Source organism: Onychostoma macrolepis, chromosome 02 (assembly GCF_012432095.1).
Source record: "Onychostoma macrolepis isolate SWU-2019 chromosome 02, ASM1243209v1, whole genome shotgun sequence".
In the NCBI taxonomy this organism is placed as follows: Eukaryota; Metazoa; Chordata; class Actinopteri; order Cypriniformes; family Cyprinidae; genus Onychostoma; species Onychostoma macrolepis.
In genome coordinates this window covers 29,782,919-29,803,475 of record NC_081156.1, presented here as the reverse complement: position 1 = coordinate 29,803,475, position 20,557 = coordinate 29,782,919, and the positions used below count along the sequence as shown (strand labels likewise).

Genomic DNA, 20,557 nt, shown 5'->3' with positions numbered 1-20,557 from the left:
TCTTCTACGAAGCCATGCTGTTGTAATAGCTGCAGCATGTGGTTTTGCATTGTCCTGCTGAAATACACAAGGCCTTCCCTGAAATAGATGTCATCTGGAGGGGAGCATATGTTGCTCTAAATCCTTTATATACCTTTCAGCATTCATAGTGCCATCCAAAACATGCAAGCTGCCCATACCGTATGCACTTATGCACCCCTATACCATCAGAGATGCTGGCTTTTGAACTGAACGCTGATAACATGCTCCCTCCTATGTGATTTCCTACAAGAATGTCAAATTTGGACTCGTCTAACCATAGAACGCTTTTCCACCTTGAAACAGTTCATTTTAAATGAGCCTTGGCCCACAGGACACGACGGCGCTTCTGGGCCATGTTCACGTGTGGCTTCCTTTTTGCATGATAGAGCTTTAGTTGGCATCTGCAGATGGCACGGCGGATTATGTTTACCAACAGTGGTTTCTGGAAGTATTCCTGGGCCCATTTAGTAATGTCAATGACAGAATCATGCCGATGAGTGATGCAGTGTCGTCTGAGGGCCCGAAGACCACAGGCATCCAACAAAGGACTTTGGCCTTGTCCCTTACGCACAGAGATTTCTCCAATTTCTCTGAATCTTTTGATGATGTTATGTACTGTGGATGATGAGATTTGCAAAGCCTTTGCAATTTGATGTTGAGGAACGTTGTTTTTAAAGTATTCCACAATCTTTTTACGCACACTTTCACAGATTGGAGAGCCTCTGCCCATCTTTACTTCTGAGAGACTCTGCCTCTCCAAGACATCCCTTTTATAGCTAATCATGTTACAGACCTGATGTCAATTAACTTAATTAGTTGCTAGATGTTCTCCCAGCTGAATCTTTTCAAATTGTTTTTTCAGCCCTTTGTTTCCCCCGTGCCAAATTTTTGAGACCTGTAGCAGGCATCAGATTTGAAATGAGCTCATTTAGTGGATAAAAGTGTAAAATGTCTCTGTTTAAACATTTGTTCTGTTCTCTATGTTCTATTGTGAATAAAATATTGTCTCATGTGATTTGAAAGTCTTTTAGTTTTCATTTTATTCAAATAAAAAAAAACAACAAAAAAAAAACATCCCAACATTTCCAGAATTCGGGTTGTAGATTCATAAATTTATTTTATTTTATTAGATTTATTTTTTATTTCTAATTCAAATATAAATGTATATATTGAAATATATTTACGTATATCTTTATATATTAAAATATAAAATTAATATAATTAACAATTACATTTTTAGCCTGTAGTAAAGCTAATAAAAGCATTTCCAGAATTTGCAATTGTCAGTTGTTTGCCTATTTCTCCACACGAATTTAAGATTTGTTTTCTGAAATATAATTTGCATGAACAGTCATTCTTTTTTGTCAGTTCACAAAGACAAATTTGCATTTGACAATTTATGTGCTAACTTTGTTACACTTGCAACAATACACACTTGAATAAGGTTGGCTTAGGCTATGCTGGACACGTTTTAGTAGCGCATATTTTCAGATTTTTCCAACTCTTTGACCCTGCCAATATTTCTGTCTGGGCAACCCTGTTCTGGCTAAGTGACAATCATAACCGCTCCAAAAACTTAATAGATCTGTGCACAGATACTTTAATCTGTTCTTTTATTTCTTTCTTAGTGCAAGGCCAAAAAGGCACATGTACATGTTCGAAATATCACCAGGCACAACTATCGCAAATTATAGCCTACATCGGAAATGTTCTTTTAATGCAAGCCGACAGCAGTAGATCATACATTCTGCCATTAGCGAACAAGGATGTGGGCTCCACTCGTGTACATGTGGGCCACACACTTGCAATGTGTTGGCCGAGCATTCGTGTTCACGTATATGAACAATCAGAAAGCAACAAACAAAACAAACACTGTTTGAGCCAAAAGACTGAGATGAAAAACAGGGTGCTTCATCACAAGAGAGGGAGGGAATGGAAATATAGAGGACCAGCCAAGACTAGTTCAGATTATTTGTGCTGTGTGGGTGTGTGATATCTTACAGCGTCTAAATGAGGATACACACATACAGGGACTTTTATGTGTGATATTTTTTTTGGTGTTGCAGCCGTCATGCAGTGTGTGTGTGTGTATTTGTATAAATGAGGAAGCTTGCATGCAGGGCAGAGAGGACACATAGCTTTGAAGTGTAAATTACTGGCACAGGAAGTGTGTGTTTGTGGTGCTGGGACACATTTCATTATGCTCCAGCGTTTCTGTTTAGCATTTAGGTAGACCAGGTAAAATCACAAAGCGTGTTTTGGTCACATCCCTGCCACCCTATGCCCATGAAACGGCATGATATACTATATAGCCATTTAGCATGGGGAAAAAAAAGTATGAACTTTGACAGCTTTGGTTTGTATAAATTATGACTTGGAATTTTCAGGGACTTTACATATTCGTGCAATGCTGTGATTAAAGGAATACACTTTATTGCATGTTAAAGCAGTTAAATAATAACGTATTTTTGGTTAAATGTAAATTAAATGCAGTTGGTTGAATTTTAGAGTGCTTTGATGTAATTTTTTTAATGTCATTTCATAATTACTTCTGTTTCTGAAACATGCTGCTGAATGTACAGACAATGGTTTGTGGTAAATTTATATATATTTAAATGTCATTTATATTAAAACTTAACTCATGTATTTAAATATATTTTTAATTACAAATGTGTAATGAAGTTGTAATGTAGTACATTTGAAATATATGCACTTTAAATGTAGTATTGAATAACACACTACAGTTCAAATTATAATGAAGTACTTCACATATGCTCTAGTATGTTAGTCAAAACATCAAAACAAGTGTACTACTATAAACAGGACAAAAGATTATTAAAACATTTTAAAATGGACCATAAAGTAAAACCTTTAATTTTAAATTATTACAAAGTGCACTTTTTAAAAGTGTAATTAAGTTAACAAGTGCACTCTCTTTAATCACACTTAAGTGGCTTTTAATTTAAGTAATATTATATTATCGGCAAGTAGCGTTTATTAAAAATATACTTTTAAGGATATTTCACTGAAGAAAATTGTTTATTTATTATTTTCCATATGATGAATGTCACTGGGGTCCAGTTTCGCTTTGAACTTTGGAAATTTCATGGTATGGACCAAAACAGTTATATTATTACCATATAATAAAAATATTGTCTGTGTTTCAATAGATGAGAGAAAATCATACAGGGTTAGACCGACATGAATTTTCATTTTGGGGTGAGCAATCCCAGTGGTTAAGGCTCACTTTACATCATTTGCCATAGCCCTTTGCACGGCCAGTGTGAAAAACATGCTTTTTTTCAGCGTTAGAAAGCTGAAAAAGCAGAGCTATTTCCTGCAGACATTGATCAGGGCTATGCCAAAGCCCTTATCATGGAATACCTCTGCTTTTGATTAACGCTATGTTGAAACAGTAAGTTAATCATTTCAACGCGATCTTAAGTTGAATCATTTAAACATAAAATAATAGCCAAGAAAATGTCTACATTCGCTACGGAACTCAGATGAAAGTTAAACTGAAACTCGGTATGGTAAACAACTCAAATAAGATGTGGCTTAATAATTGATCTCTGTAGATTTATTATATACAGTGATTTGCATTAAACTGTAAGCCCTCACACTACAAATAAAAGAAAATCATATATGGAAATATTATCTGTGGCAGCTCTTTGATACCGGCCACTTGTTTGTAAGGATTAAGTTTCATTCATTCATTTATTTGATTGCTTGCATCGTTGTTTCGGCATCTCTAATAGTAAGGAATCTTCAACTTGGTTTAAGGTATTTATAAAGTCAAGGTATTTATTTGCATAGCATCCACAATACACATAGTTTCAAAGCAGCTTCTAGTAAGTTCTGTTACCTCTATAATGGCTTAATTTTTTACACTGAGCAGTTTTACTGGGCAATATGGCGATATATACCAATGAAAAATGATCCACTGTTTAAGACCTAGCTATGTATTATCCCCTATAAAAAATAGACATGGTTTTGCAACTCTAACCAAAGTATTTTAGCAGTTAGCCTACATCAGTACCACTGTAGTGAAGGAGACTGAATAATGAATATTTGCAGCCTCTCAGACAAACCACAGAGCGATTTAAATAAAATAACATAAAATAAAAAAGAGATTTACATATTAGTCCATTTTATTCTAAGAGTATGTAAAAAAATATTAATAGTAAACGGTCAGCTTTTTCTGTGGTGATTTGCGTGTGTTTACACTGTTTGCTCCTGAGCGTGTCCTAAAACATGGCAGAATCCAACACAGCATGACGTAGATTCCCATTCTCTATAAAGGATAAATTTACCCAAAAATGAAAATTTACTTACCCTTAGGCCATACAAGATGTAGTTGAGTTTGTTTCTTCATCTGAGCAGATTTGTAGAAATTTAGCATTGCAACACTTGCTCACCAATGGATAGAGAAAAAATACTAATAGACAGAATTATGAATTGTGCAAATATGCTTTTTACAGATGAAAAGTTTTCAGAAGTTATGTACAGTCCTGAGATGTTATGTATTGTTGAGGTGGAATATGGCCTGAGGAAAAAAGCTGTTCTTACACCTGGCTGTTCTGGTGCTCAGTGCTCTGTATCGCTAGCCAGAGGGCAACAGTTCAAAGAGAAAGTGGGCTGGATGTGAGGGGTCCAGGGTGATTTTCCTAGTTTTTTTCCCTTAGTCTGGTTGAGCAGCGGGGCACCAATAATCTTCTCAGCAGTCCTGACTGTCCATTATAGTCTTCTGATGTCTGATTTGGTAGCTGGACCAAACCAAATGGTTATAGATGAACACAGGACAGACTCAATGACGGCCGAGTAGAACTGGGTAAGCTGCTCCTGTGGCAGGTTGAGCGAAGGAAATATAGCCTCTGCTGGGCCTTTTTCACAATAGAGTCAATGTGATTGTCCCATTGTCCCAAAAGCTGCATGTTTGTAATAAAAAGAAATCCATCATTAAGACATTTTTAAATTCAAACAATTGTTTCAGGCTAATGTGTGAATCCTTTGTCCATAATATAATTTTCATTTTTGGGTGAACTATTCCATGAGGAACAAATGTGACCCTGGACCACAAAACCAGTCATAAGTAGCACGTGTATATTTGTAGCAATAGCCAACAATACATTGTATGGGTCAAAATGATCGATTTTTCTTTTATGCCAAAAATCATTAGGATATTAAGTAAAGATCAAGTTCCATGAAGAAATATTGTAAATTTCCTACCATAAATATATCAAAACTTAATTTTTGATTCATAATATTCATTGCTATAGGACTTCATTTGGACAACTTTAAAGGTGATTTTCTCAATATTTTGATTTTTTTTGGCACCCTCAGATTCCAGATTTGAAACAGATTCTGTCTCTGTTTTTGTTGTGCTGCACTGGTGACTTGTTTCATTTTGGTCTCTTTGAGTCTCTCAGTCTTTTGAACATCAGTATGACTACTACCAAGGCAAAACACATCATATCACACATCAAAACACTCTGTCGGCCTGCAAACATATGAACTCAGACACTCTCTCTGCAGTGATCATGCTTTTCTGTCTTGCTAGTGTGCCGTTTCAAACGCTAAAGCATTTAAACCTGTAAACGGTGGAATCAGTATTTTCCGACGTCAAGAGAACCTGACCGAGCTGTTCCATTCCACAACAGCAGAGAAACCCTCTACTGTAATTGCCAATGAGAACATGCATGCGCACACACACACACACACACACACACACACACAGACATAAGCACAAAAGCTTCGCTTAAGGACATTTATCAGCGGTTTGCCAGCAACAAAGACTTGCTGCACTTTGAGACTCTGTGTGAAATGCTAAGAAGGTCTTTCTCCTCCCGCTTTTGTCCTAATGTCTCTTTCCCTCTCTTGCACCCCTGCCGTCTCTCCTCACTGCGTTAGGAACGGCGAGCCCTAACCTCTGACCTCCAGACTTCCTTCTGAGTGCACGGCAGGCACAGATAACACACCGTTCCTCAGTCTCATGCAGGTACAGAGCACGGGAGAATGTCAAGCATCAAATACCAGAAGTTTGCTGGGAAATGGCACACGTTTCCTATCAATTCTCTCTGAATCTCTCTCTCTAGCTGTGAATAATAATAACAGGAGTAAGGTATGAGATGTTTTAAATGTATGAGTGTGATTTCTTTCCCTCAGATGGAGCGTGACTGATGTATTTTTCACTAAAGTGAATGGTTTTGTGTTGGATGAATAAGGCATGAGTCAAAACACAGGGAACTTTATTGGGCAAATCATATGAAATCTATCACTTACCCCAAAAATAAAGAAAAAATAAATTTTAACAATTGCATGAAGATATTTCAAATGTTACTGTTATTTTGTAATTCATATTATTGTTAGTATTTAATTCTTATGAGTTTAATAAAGTATTTTGCATTTGTCATTGAATTTAGAGTACATTTTTAATATTTTTGTACATTGGAGAAATGAGAATTGGAGGCATTTTTATTTATTAGTTTATTTTAGCAGAGACAGCACAGATTAATAAGCAATGAAAATACTGTGTTTTCAGCAGAATTAGCTGTGGCTATTTATTTTTCATTTGTAGTCTCTGGAGAATGTTTCTGTCACTGTAAAAACAAAACAAAAATGATAAAACTATTAAAATTGTTGTGAACAAAACAAAATAAAAAAGCACAGAAAATATTTGTATAACTATCAGGAAAGTAATTAACTGAAATCTTTTATATTATTATGTGCTCAATTATCATGAAAATGTCACAATGCAAAAAATGCTTTTAAAAATAAGCTTCATTTTAATTATGTAAATTGTTTCTATTAATTTCAGAGTAAGTATTATTATTATTATTATTATTATTATTGATCCTCAGTTACTGATTTAAAGTCTAAATGAGAATGTAAAGTATATTTTGAGTAGGAAATGTTTCTAAGAGAAAGAAAAGGTTTTCCCCGCTGTTCTTGAGGTTTGTAGTCTGCTCTTTATAAATAGTTGATCTGATGTGAGAGATGACACATTTTTGTTGGCTGGGTAAAGGAAAGCTCATGGTGATTGTGGGACTGAGGTGACTCATCAGACACAACAGATGTTAGGGGGGAACTGAGATCAGACACACATTAGCATGAGACACTCACCTTGGTCTTCCTCGAGGATCCTGAGACTTGCAGAGAGTTTTAAAGGGGTTATATATTGAAATACCACATTTTTGTGTGCTTTCCAAGGGAAATGTATTATTCTGTTATATGATCCCTTTATAATTCTCTTTATAATATCAGGATGTGCATTTCTTGGGAATCAGTCCCATGTCCTTGGAGTTTCTTAGAATAATGCTTTGCCAGTTGTGTTACAGAAACACTAAATTATAGCTGATTTGCTGACAAGAATCCTTGACTAGGATTCTAACTGAGACAAAAAAAATAAAACTGTGAAGAATATGGGCCCCTTTAACACACATGTAAATCATCATTCTGGAGACAGGCTATCATATCTGAGGTTCGGGCGAGGGCCGGTAGGCACATACGCAGACATAGTCGATAGACAATCTCCTGGATTTGTTAAAAATACATACACTCTTTGATCCAGCTGGCTGACATGTGATCTCTGAAATGTCAGACAGTGGATTATTGACTGATGCCATTTCAGTGATATTCTTGAATCGTTCTATCAAATGGGTGCCTTTTCCATTTTCTGTTTTGATTTTTAAAGTAGATTTTGGTCAGACCTTATTTTTTTGAAACAAAGACTTGTATTTAAGTGCTATGTGCATTTGCTAAATTAATAATAAATTAGTGTCTTGGGATATTCTGAATTTGTGAACTTGCCAGGATTGGATTAATCATATGGGCATTTGGAAACCTGCCCAGGGGCTTATGACCACCACATAAGGCTGTCTAAATGTTTTCAAATAGCAGGAGATGCAGTGCAAAAGGCCAGAGACGATCCCCAATGGTCACCTGGTGACTGGCCGCCAAATCAACATCGCCAGGGGCCCCGTGGCTCCTTAATCCGACCCTGGCTTCTGCTAGCCCTGTTATCATGGCTCTGGTCTCCATATCATTAACATTCAAGAGTCAGCAATATGTGAAAATTAAACACTTTTTTTCAGTCTAATTTATGTGGGGAAATCAAATGTCACAAACATATATAAATGTATTTATTATATTTATTTATTATGCTTTATTATAAAGTATATATTATAATAGATATTATATTTATACAATTATATTTTATATCATATCATAAAATATTGTATCATAAAATATTGTCAATTCTATTATATATGTTTTTTGTTTCTACAGGTGTATAAAATGCCTCTCTTAAACTATTAATTTAAACATTAAATTGAATACTTTGCCTGATAAATTAAATATAAAATATAATATAAAATTATAAAACAGCTTAAAATTAAAAATATAATTTCTGTTGTGTGAACAGTACAACCAGTACACATTATAGTTGCATAAGAATATTTTGGTGTTAGTAATATATATATATATATATATATATATATATATATATTTGGTTTTTCTACAGACATTTAAAAATGCCTCCTTAAATATTTATTTAAATACTGAATTAAATACTTTATCAGATAAATTACATTTTATGATGATACATTTCTGTAGTCTGAATAGTACAAGCAATACACATTTTAAAAAAGATTTGGTATAAACAAACAAATTAAATAATTAAATAAATAAATATTTGTTTTAGAGACATGAAAAAATTATTTTGAATTTAATTTTATTGAATTAAATGCTTTACCATATAATTTAATATTAAATTATATTTAAGCTTTCAAAACTCAACTTTTAGCGTTTATTGCAGTTTATCAGATGTTGAGGCTTCAAGAAGAAATGAATCAGCTTCCTCCTCTTGTCGTGTAAAAAAGACAAACTGAAAGTTAAGATGTTCCTAATTGCTTATGATATCAAACGAATAGTCACGATGTGACTGACTCCCTGTGTGTATGAAGCTACAGACGGATTCGAGTGTGGCTGAGGGCTTGTATGTTTGTTACGGTTGCCCCACTGCTTTTCAGATGAACCTCTGAGTCTTTGAAGACAGCACGACTCAGGATTCAATCATCTCTAATCTTCCTCTCTCCCTGACGGCAGACCCCAGAGATCCGCTCTCAACCCCTCATGGCCTCCGAGTTCTCAGGGTAGCCTGTCCCTCCTCTCAAATTTCTCCATCTCTTCCTTTACCCTCAACCCATCTTTCTGCTTCTCTCTTCTGCATTTCTCTTTTTTAGTTTCATGCTAGAACTCTCCTTATCTTCAGCCCTGATATTTCTCTCTCTCGTCTGTTGAATGGCTGGTTGGGGGTGTTGTTGACCAGCATGGCATGCTGGTGTATTCACTGTGTTTACTAACTAGTTTAAAGGCCCTGATATACCTAAAGAGAAATCGAAGACTTAACTGGTGTGGAATTAATTTAAAATGAATTTGAAACAGCTCACTAAAGCAAACTTTCTGGAAAAGTTTAAAAACACCTTTGAACACGCCTTTATAGATGTAGAAATCTTCTCTAGTTCATTTCTTCTAAGTCTGCCGAGGTCAAACATGAGTAAAACCAACTCCTGTGTAGTAGAAAATGAAGTTGTAATTCTAAATGACAGTGACACACTAACTTGGTTTCTTAATACTTAATACTGTAAAGCTGCTTGCTTTAAAGTTATCTGTTATATAAAGTGCTATAAGCTATGAGCGGCATTGGGAAGTTTGCTAACAGTACTGCTGAGAAGGTATTTCAAACTTTATTTTTCTTCAAAGCAATGAAAACAGTTACTCACACTTGTGTGGTGCGACATTACTACAGCATCTTTTAGTTTCAATCTTTCTGGCGAATTCTGCCTTGTTTGTAAACAAATCCACGGTAAAATGAAGCGAACAAAGGACCACGTTCTTACTGGCGCGGTCTGGCACTTCATAAAAAAAAAAATTCATCCACTTTTTCCCAGTGTTGGGATCAGAAGGAAAGCAATTAGGGCTGCAACGATTAGTCGACATTATCAACAACGTCGACAATAAAACATTTTCAACAAATATTTTTTTTGTTGTCGAGTAGTCGTATGATCTCATATGACCTAACGCAAGAGCCTGCAATAATGCGGTTTGACCAGCGTGGTGCTGTAGCGCAAGAGTGGAATTCAGCCCTCCTGGATGCAATTGAAGAGAAGTGTTGTCTTCGGAACATGTTTATCATTTGATTTCTGCACAGACCTGTGCAATCGCCTCTGTCGTAAACACTACATGTGCGAATCGGTGGGCGGGGCTAAACAGGCAGCGATGTAGAAGCAGGCGCTGATCATCTTCTGCGGAGGTGGTGATTAGCCGCACTATTACATCATAGATTGGCACATTCCACAACCAATCGTTTTGGCAGACTGGCTTCAATATAAGCTGTTTTTAGATTAATGGGAAAGTTTTGAGTTCTGAAACTTATAGGATGTTTTTATAGTACATTGACCTATTAAATGTCAAAAGATCAAGGAAATGTACCCCTTTAAGCAAAAATGCTGTAAGATTAAATGCAAAACATTCAGTGCTGTCAGATTGGTGTGTGTAAGATACAACAGAAAAGCACTGAGCAGTAATATACGGAGACACTGTCGGGACAAGTTATGGGAAAAAATTGTTTTTGTGCATAGTTTCTTTGCAGAATGCAAAATATTTATATTCTTTTTCTCTTGCAAACTAGAAACGGCAGAATGTAAAAGTTTTATGAGCAAATGCAAAGTTTCTTGGTGAATCGTTGCACATGTTTAAACTTCATGCAAAGGTATTGAAATATAATTTTCAGTGCAAATTTTCCTGGAGGGACGCAAAACTTTAGTGCGCGATTGCAAAACGTTTAGAGAGTAAATGCAAAGTTTCTTGGCGAATTAGTTTCATGAGCAAATGCAACTGTATTTCAGTACATTTTTTCTTGCTATCTCATATTTTTTCCATCACCATGTCTCTTCAGGAGCTTCGTAGTATTGTAAAGTCTGTGTACAGGATATATACAGTTTAGTCAGTCTGAAGTGGCTAGTGCTGTGTGTGGGGAATAAAACAACAACTTTTTGATGTCTGAGTGATTTTTTTGACTTGCCAACAATCAAAGGATTTATTCACTCTGAAACACATACTCGCACGCATACACACAACATCTTCAGCAGGCTTTTGGGGTGCTGTTCGGAATAGCACACACACACACCACACCACACTCTTTTTGTTTGTCTATTTTGGAAAGTACTTGCATGTTTTTATACTGAGGTAATGTTTTTTTATCCCCTAATCCTCACACAATCCTTTTTGCATTATACATTAAGTCATTATTTATTATGTTTATTAAGCCATTTTCCTCGTGAGGGCTGTTGGATGCTCCTAAAATTGTAGCTGATTTACTATTACAGTCCTTAAGGGCATATTTTAGTTGTATTTCAGGCTAGGTTGTAAACTAATTGAGTCCTTTTCCTCATGTAAGGATTTTGTATTTTTTTATTTTTTTATAAGTATAGTAAATAACTGTAAATGCTATCATTGAGTACAGTATCAGTCGTTGAACTACATCTGAGAAACTGTGTGGACTAAAACAACTCATCTTCTCCATACATCATGCACCATTCAAGATACACGTACACTTTCAGTTCTCTCTCTTAATTCATTTAATCAGGCAGAATGTGAGGTAAAAATAAATGAGAATGAGATATAACAGGAAAGAAATAAAACAAGATGAAAGCTGACCTGTCACTGCATTGATGAGTGAGTTGTTTGCATTTTTCTTTGATGTGGTTCCCTGGAAACAAAACTTATGGAAATTAGTCAGGTAAAGAATCTTGTGGGGAAATCGCTACATTTGCATTCTTCTGTCTGTATGACCTTTTGACCTCTCTCAGGAGTGTAGGAAGTGAAAGTTGCTCTGAAGAAAGGTAAAGTGAACAAGCAGTACAGACACAACTTAATTTAGTGAAATGATATGAATGTAAAATGAAGGATGTTTATATAAATATAACATGGCCCAGTTATGTCAGTCAGTGTTTTTTTTTTTTTGTTTTGTTTTTTTAGATAAAATGCTTGACTTTTCTAGATTTACCTATGTGTGTGCATATATGTATTATAGTTTTAAATGCTATATATTTTTATTTTTAGATCAAACGATTAACAATAATTCAATTTAATTACACAATTTGCTGATCAGATGACATTACATATTGTGGTATATGATTAAAACATTGAATAGATTTACTTTACATTTGTACTAAATCAGTCTGATCAAACATCTTTTTATTAATTATACATTTTAGTAAACTAAATGTTTTTTTTTTTTTTTTTTGGCAAATCTTGTTGCATGCTATATTTTATATCGGGTGGAATATATCCATGCTATAAATTGAGATTTTTCTCTCTCTGTTTGAGACTGTCATCTGGTTCTTCTCATGTGTGCCATATTTAGGCTACCTCGTGCGGTCTACCTCAGTCTTTTATTTATGTCGTCTGACCACCTGCTGACCCTTTGTGCTCTTCAGAGTTCACTGCCTCTCAGATGAGTTACCTGTGAGTCACAGTGACCTGCTAACATGTGGTGCGTCTAATGATAGCAGCCCAGGCTGGACGTCTATATGTGATCGATCAGATTAATGAGCATTTTCAGATCCAAAACGAACATAATCAATAGATGAATGACTTCTGCTGGCACCAGCGGGTGCCAGAAAGCTAAAGTAAACAGGCCATTAGCCAAGGTCAAAGGTCAAGAGCTGATAAATGCAGAGGAGCTCAATATGAACTGATTTCCCTGTCACTACCAATTTCACAGCATCTGCATGTTAGCTGAGTAAGTAACCAGGTGAGAGTTTGATGACGGCAGGTCACGGCACCCCCTGCTGTTTGGCATCAATTAGCGGCTTTGCTGAGTACAGAAAAGTGCTAAACATGAGATCATAATTACCTGGTAAATTGTGCAGCATAATCAGCACAGGCAAGTACTTAGGCGACTTAGCAAGAAATGATGTTAATAACTTTTAAAAGAAAGTCATATTCTTAGGTATGGTAAGATGTGCATCTTATTTTTAAAACAACGTTGACAAGAATTCAGCATTAGATGAAATTAACATTTAATTGTCTAACTAAAAATGTATAATTTCAAGCTGCTTTGCTTTGCTTAGTTTATGTATTAGTTTCATGTATTATATTTTTTTCCATTTTTTCTAGAGTAAAAGGTGGCTTTGGTTCAAGTTTTTTTGTGTATACAAGTAGTTTTTGTTTTGTGGATACGGTGTTTGTAGTTATTTCTTTCTTATTTACTTCACGAACAGACGGTAAAGATAATGACAGTGTAAAATATTTTAATCATTAGCTTTTTAAAAAACTTTTTAACTTGATTAAGAGACTTGACCATTACAGTAAGGCATTGTTGAGATCATAATTAGTTTTCCATAATTAGCTTTAATGATCTCTCCACTTCTCTCTGATTTACTGATTACAAAAAGAGTGTGAAAGCGATTCATAGAAAGTGATGAGTGTGGCTGTGGCACTAGTATGGCTGGTGGTTCTCTATAATTTTATCATCATTTGATTAATTAGTTTAGGTGGTATATGAATATGAAAAAGGGTTTTATGATGAAAAAGGATCTAAAGTAGCCCAGCTGTTAGTGAATTTGGTCTTAGTCCTTACACAACATTTATAATTTTAAGTTATTCCCTGAAATTGAATCGTCTGTGATTTATTTTGTTATTAGCTCTTAAACTTTATATAATTATTTAAAATTATATTATATTATATTATATTATATTGGTAACACTTTACAATAAGGCTCATTAGTCAACATTAGGTAACAACATTAGTTAACATGAACTAAGAATGAACAATACTTCTACAGCATTTATTAATCTTAGTTAGTTAATTTCAGCATTTACTAATGCATTATTAAAATCACAAGTTGTGTTTAACATTAGTTAATGCACTGTGAACTAACATGAACAAACTATGAACAACTGTATTTTTATTAATTAACATTAACATAGATGAATAAAAAGTGTAATAAATGTATTGTTCATTGTTTGTTCATGTTAGTTAATACATTAACAAATGACACCTTATTGTAAAGTGTTACCATTATATTGAATCTAGGGCTGTGGCGATTTGGCAAAAAATGTAAATCTTGATTTCTTTCAGAACGTTTGACCGATTCTCGATTTAAAATTATTATTTTTTTTTAACGATTTTTAACCAGTCAACTTGAAAATGTAACTACAACATGATTCAAGTAAAATTTTCTTTAGTAAAGTTAAAGAAAGTTACTTAGTTAAAGAAAATTCTATTCCAATTGCACCATGGCATGATGTAAATGTTAAACAAATCACTTTTTAAATATCTTTGAATAAAACTACAATTACATCTTGTACAAACACGTCTTATACATATGTTCAGAAATAATGCAAGGAAAATCACGTGCACCGACATGCGGTTGGATCATTCTTTTCTGTTTACTGTTATCATTGACATATTGTCAAAGTGTCTAATTCTAACGTCTGGTAATATTTCTATTCAAAACTGCGATTCCTCGATTTCTAAAAAATAAACTCTGAAAAATCGCCCAGCTCTAACTGAACCTATTGGAAAGTGGCATGTGACCAGATAATCTTATATCACTACAGTATATTATTGTACTTCTACTGTTTGTGATGGTTCATATCGTGTTTATTTTTGTCATTACAGGTGTATTCTGGTCTATTCTGTAACCCTCCGTGCTCTATTTCAGTCGATTTACTGGCCTGAAAATGTCACGTCGTCTGATGATCTCAGGTGCCGTTCTGGAAATCACACTCCATGCGCGGTCCCACCGCATGCTCAGTCACACTCACCATGGCCTCGGGTTCACGCCAACAATTTCAGTCGCATTAACCCACTGCCATGAAGAAACACTAACCGTTATGAAACAAGCATGTACGTTCTTAATTAAAATATCAGCTCAATGTGCGGGATGGCAGTTCATTGAACCCAATGATGCGTTTTAGCCATTTGGTTCTTTGAACAGCCATCTTAGTAGATGTAATCACGACATTCAGATGTTGTACAAGATAGCTTATGATTATTACCTGCCATTGTAGACACTTCCTCTCGCTGCGCGGTGATGCTAATGTGATGGGAGTCCAGGGACACGTTGTAATGGGATCCATCTTTCCTATGACACGGATTCATTAAACAAGCACAGGAAGGAGATAGAAAGAGTCTCTATTTGTGGAATGTTACAGATATTTTCTGCTCTCCTGACAACACGCTGGGAGGAAATGACAGATCTTAATGTAAGGATGCACGGTACGAATAAAGGTCGAGCGCATTATCAGAAATACGGTGAAAAGGGGTGGTGACCGCTGTCGTAAGTATCTATTTAAGTAACTGCAACACATTTGTACCAACTCAGCCCAGTATACTGGGACAGCTTCAGCATTTGGTCTATGAGGAGAGAAGTAGGACACTTACAGTTTGCTGTGTTAATGGTGAAATGTACTGGATCATCAGCTAGATTGAAATAAGAGTGTGCTGGCAGGACGTTTTGAGTTCTGAAATGTTAGTGCTGTGGGTGGTACCAGAGAGTTGCTATGCATATAATATAATATAATATAATATAATATAATATAATATAATATAATATAATATAATATAATATAATATAATATAATAATATAATATAATATAATATAATATAATATAATATAATATAATATAATATAATATAATATAATATAATATAATATAATAATATAATATAATACATTAAATTAATTTAAAATATCCCAGAAAAAAAAAAAAAATTCAAGACATAAATACAGTTTTCTGGCTCTAAAATCCCCATAAATGTTCATATTGATTATTATATTGTATTGTATTGTATTCATGTAATCTGTGTCTACTACACAAAATCAATGCAAAATGTCCCAGGAAAAACAAAACAAAAAGAAATTCAAAGCATGAATAACATTTGTTTTTAATCACTAAAATCCCCATAATTGTTCACATATTACAATACATTACATATAAAATGCACCATTTAAAGGTCCGAACTGATTGCACTATACATAATCACTTTCTATTCTTAAATGTTTTAAATTCTTTTAAAATCAATTTTTAAATCACGTTGTTTTTATTGTTGTGATTTTTATTATTTTTAATTTCTTATTATTTTTAATGACTATTTCACTTCCTTTTATGTAAAGCACTTTGAATTACCATTGTGTATGAAATGTGCTATATAAATAAACTTGCCTTGCCTTGCCTAAAGGGTATGTATAACAATATAATACAAAAGCATTCTTTGAATGGATACACCATGACAGTCAGTACTTTTTTTCTTTTATTTCAAATCAAAGTTTTAACATTGTGATTCACATCAGTCGGTTTGGTTGTGCATTATAACTCTTTAACTAAGACTTTTAAAAATCCCTTTGCGAAAAATAAATGGGAAAAATACTTTCGGAACTGAGACACTGAAAAAGTGGGCGGGCATTGTTGCACTATATAGCAATAGTGATATTTGCCTTAGCAACTCCTCACTAATTAGATATTCAAAGTTATGAACTCCGTCGTAAGTTTAACCATATCAGGAGAACAGCATTGGTAGCTTAAGGAGAGCTGGAGGTGTACAGACTCCCCAGAGGCTCCTGTAACCTTCATGGTATCAGTCTCAGACAGATGTCACAAGAGCCCGACACCCACAGGGGTCCGAGAGGGAGATTTGGAAAGCCAAGCTAGATGAGCTTTCCAACTGAGTAACGGCCAACAGCCAGCTAGCTTGTTGCCCACTGGCCCATCCTGTGCTGAAGCCCTCTTGAGGCTCTCTGGGGTCTGCAGCAGAGCCAGCGTCTTCGCCTGCAGGGGGTTTCTGCGTCCCATGTGACTGACTCTTTATCAGTGTGAGATAGGCTATTACTGTGCTAAGGTGCTGACATACCCGCTGATTAGCCAGCTAGCTCTGGATGTGCGGAGGCATGCTAGCCCTGCAGCAGGACGGAGCTGTTTTGCAATTTAACAGACATTTTTACAGAGAAGATGAGGTGTGAACGGAAAGACTATCCGGCATCATAATGTTTCTGGTTTCAAAATTCTGAATCTTATTGATTATTTGCAGGCTTGAATTAGATTTTAAAATGAGGTTATCATGTTGTCTCATACCTTTTGACCACTCTATATATGTTGCAGTGTTTATTATATTGTAAACTAGTTGTTGATACCAGGACCTATGCTTTGTGTGATGTATTTATTCTTTTAATTGCTCAAAAAGTGCTGTTCTTCAGATCTGTCCAAATGTCTTTCTATATATGTCAGGAATAATTGATGACGGTCCGTTGAATTCTTAGAAAATAATTCACACCCGAAGTGGTGATGCGGCCACGACACGAAGTGTAGCTTTATTTTCTAAGAATTCAACAGCCCGAAGTCAATTATTCCGCTTATACTACGGTTACCACACCTCAAGACATCGATCAGATGATATATTTCAAGGCATTTGTCCGGTTTTCTACTTAAAGTTGTTTGAACATAAATGTGTGTTGGAAGTGTGTGTACACATCCATCATATAATGATAAAAATCCACCCAGTGTTTTTTTTTTTAAATCCCCTTTCTCAAATCAGGCTGTTCTGAGATTCCTGTCAGAATGAAGTAGTTCTGCACAGACTCCTCCCACGATAGTTGATTGACAAGGCCGTCTTACGTTTTGCGTTTTGTTGTTGGATGTAATAATGAATATAGCAGTCGTCATTTACTCCCGACATCTGAGCCGCTGAAGACGCAGAGGATTAACGTTACTTTCATTTTTGAAAGGAATGTGCAGATCCCCGATCTGCCTAAATGCGTCAATGTTGTGCGAATCATTCGTGATCCAGCTTCATCTACAGAAGAAGTGAGTATAAGTTTTTTTTTTTTTTTATGAATCTTTGCAAATCACTTTTCCTAATAATGTGCTAGTTAGCCAGTTTCGCGCTGAAGTTTAAAGTCTGCTCGTCACCCCACGGAAGAGAGGGGCGGGCTCAGCAGAGCTCATTAGCATTTAAAGCAACATGGACTAGAATGGCTCGCTGAAAACAGAGCTGATTTTGAAAAAAGGTGTTTTTTACACTACCATTGAGAAATTTTTATCAAAGTATGTTATAGACTTTTCATTAAGACCCTAAAGAATCATATCAACTTGTGGAAAATGGGCATCCGATGACCCCTTTAAATCTCTATTTTGAGTAGGATTATTTCTTCCGCATCTCATCCAATTGTTGTTACCTCGCTCGTGAGAAATCATGTAGTTTTTAAGTTGTTAAACTATGTTACTGATAAAATCGTCAGAGTGGCGCTAACAACAACGCTTTGTTAACGTGTGTGCAAACTGTAGGCCTATGTGCGTGCGTCTGTGAGGGAGAGACAGCAGGAGAGATATAATTATGAGCTTTCCATACATAATAAAATGTAATTTTGTGGCAAAAACATGTACATGATCTGTCGTTTTTATCCTTTTGTTTACTATATTTATTTGTTTGGCCAGTGTTTTTGTGGGTTTTGGTTCTTTTGCTGTTTTATGCTGTAAGGACCATTGAAATAGCCTAACTCAAAACATTTGGCAAAGTGATACAGACATGTAATGCGGTCAAAACCTGCCTGGAACTAAGTTTGCCGTGTGTTTCCCTGAAAATAATTGCACACCTTAGAGTGTTCGTCAGCCCATCAGATTCAAGCATTACGTTAACACGCGTTAATGCATGCGACTGAGAAAACTCAAAAATCTGCTGAAAATCCTTGTCCTGCACTTATTCAACCATTGTATATCCTGCACTTGCTGCTATTGCACTTCTGGTTAGACCTAAACTGCATTTCGTTGCCCTGTACCTGTACTTGTGTAATGACAATAAAGTGGAATCTGAATCTAATCTAATCTAATCTAAGTTGGTTGCCTTAAACTTTTAAGTCTGCCCAACTTTTTTTTTTTTTTTTTTTTTACAGTGACGTTGTTTCTACAGTCATTTGAAAATTGAGTGTGAAATTAATGCAATATAAAAGTATATTTAAAAATTTTAATATTAAGGTGAGATTAATCATGATTAATTTGAGAAAAAAATGTGTGATTAGTTAAAAAAAAATTTAATCAATTGACAGCACTAATATATATATGTTAATAGCCTACTAATTATATAAATTGCAGTTTGTGTGTATACGTAATAATCTTAAGTAATCTTAATACTTGTACTAAAATACTTAAGTGTTGCTTTTTTATATTTTAATTAATTTTAGTTGCTGTTAATTTTAGAAAAATATTTAAAACAATTTTAAAACATTTTTATTTAATGTTAATAACACTTACCAAAATAGAATAAAAGTAGGCTACATATAAACATTGAAATATATATAGTATTAGAGTATTGAAATATTATTACATTCATTCTAATATGCTGATTTGATGCTCAGGAAACATTTCTTATTATTATCAATGCTGAAAACAGTATTTTTGTGAAAACCATGATATATATTTTTTTCAGGATACTTTGATGAACAGCAAATTCAAAAGAACCGTATTTATTTTGCAGGTGATGTATGCAGTCATGAAATCAGACCTTTTACTTTTTACTTCTGTCTATGATCAGATCACCTGAGGTGAGTCTTAATAGCAGGTATATAAGGCTTTATTGTCCCTTGAGGAACATATATCACATAACTTGATTTTAATCCTGCTGTCTCTGCCGGTCAAGGTGCCAGTATTTTACTTATAATTTCTTCTTATTGCAACTGCATCGACAGGCTCGTTGGGAGAAAGTGTCATTATGATCTCGTTCAGGTTTACCCTATCCTCATCCCCTAGTCTGCTTCGCTCAATACTTTTTTTTAGCCGGCATTAAGACCTCTTTGTGGTTTTGGGTGTGTTTAATCCATCTTAGTGAAATGTTGGATAATGGTCTCTAAACCCATTATTTATTGATAAGAAATCTCACAGTTTCATAGTAGAGGCTCACAGTCGTCCTAATGATCCATCTCTCACACTACCATCCATTATTTAGCCCGAATCAATAAATTATTGACTACATGTCACCTAGAATTGAAATCCCTCATGAAATTGTAATATGTATTAAAAAGTATTGCACAAAAAGATAATGATTGTGTAATGTCTGTGTGCTTCTAGGGCCTTGACAAGCACATTCATGTCATATATACGGTGTTAATACGTAAACACACATTCGGTGCAATGTTTCAGTTTGTTGCTGAAACTAAACAAATAGCTGGCAAGTAGACTGTGCCAATGGATGCAAGTATATTTGACAAATGAATAGTGAGTGATTTTATTTGTGGTGGTCCGAAACATTGTGATGTTTTAAAAAAATTAAAAAACCTTGGCGTCAGTGTTATATTAGCATCATTGAGATACTATGACAACTTTTATTAATATTTTGAATCAGTTTTTAGATAAGGTTTTTGTCATTTTAATAGGTTTTTTTAATACATGTCTAGCCTATGTAGTTTTTATTCATTTTTATTTCAGTTTTAGTTATGTTAGTACATCAATTTAAAGTAAATGAAAATTTGAAATGGT

At 34.8% G+C, this 20,557-nt stretch overlaps 1 protein-coding gene across 1 annotated transcript in view; it reads right to left on the bottom strand.

The window, feature by feature from the left end:
- The window catches only part of wu:fb63a08 (MAM and LDL-receptor class A domain-containing protein 1), a 52,418-nt gene extending 35,533 nt beyond the window's left edge, over positions 1 to 16,885 (bottom strand). The window contains exon 1 of the mRNA XM_058757958.1: positions 16,774 to 16,885. Coding sequence (XP_058613941.1) covers positions 16,774 to 16,885 — 112 coding nt within the window. The remainder of the gene's footprint in view (positions 1 to 16,773) is intronic.
- Between the last annotated feature and the right edge of the window lie 3,672 nt (positions 16,886 to 20,557).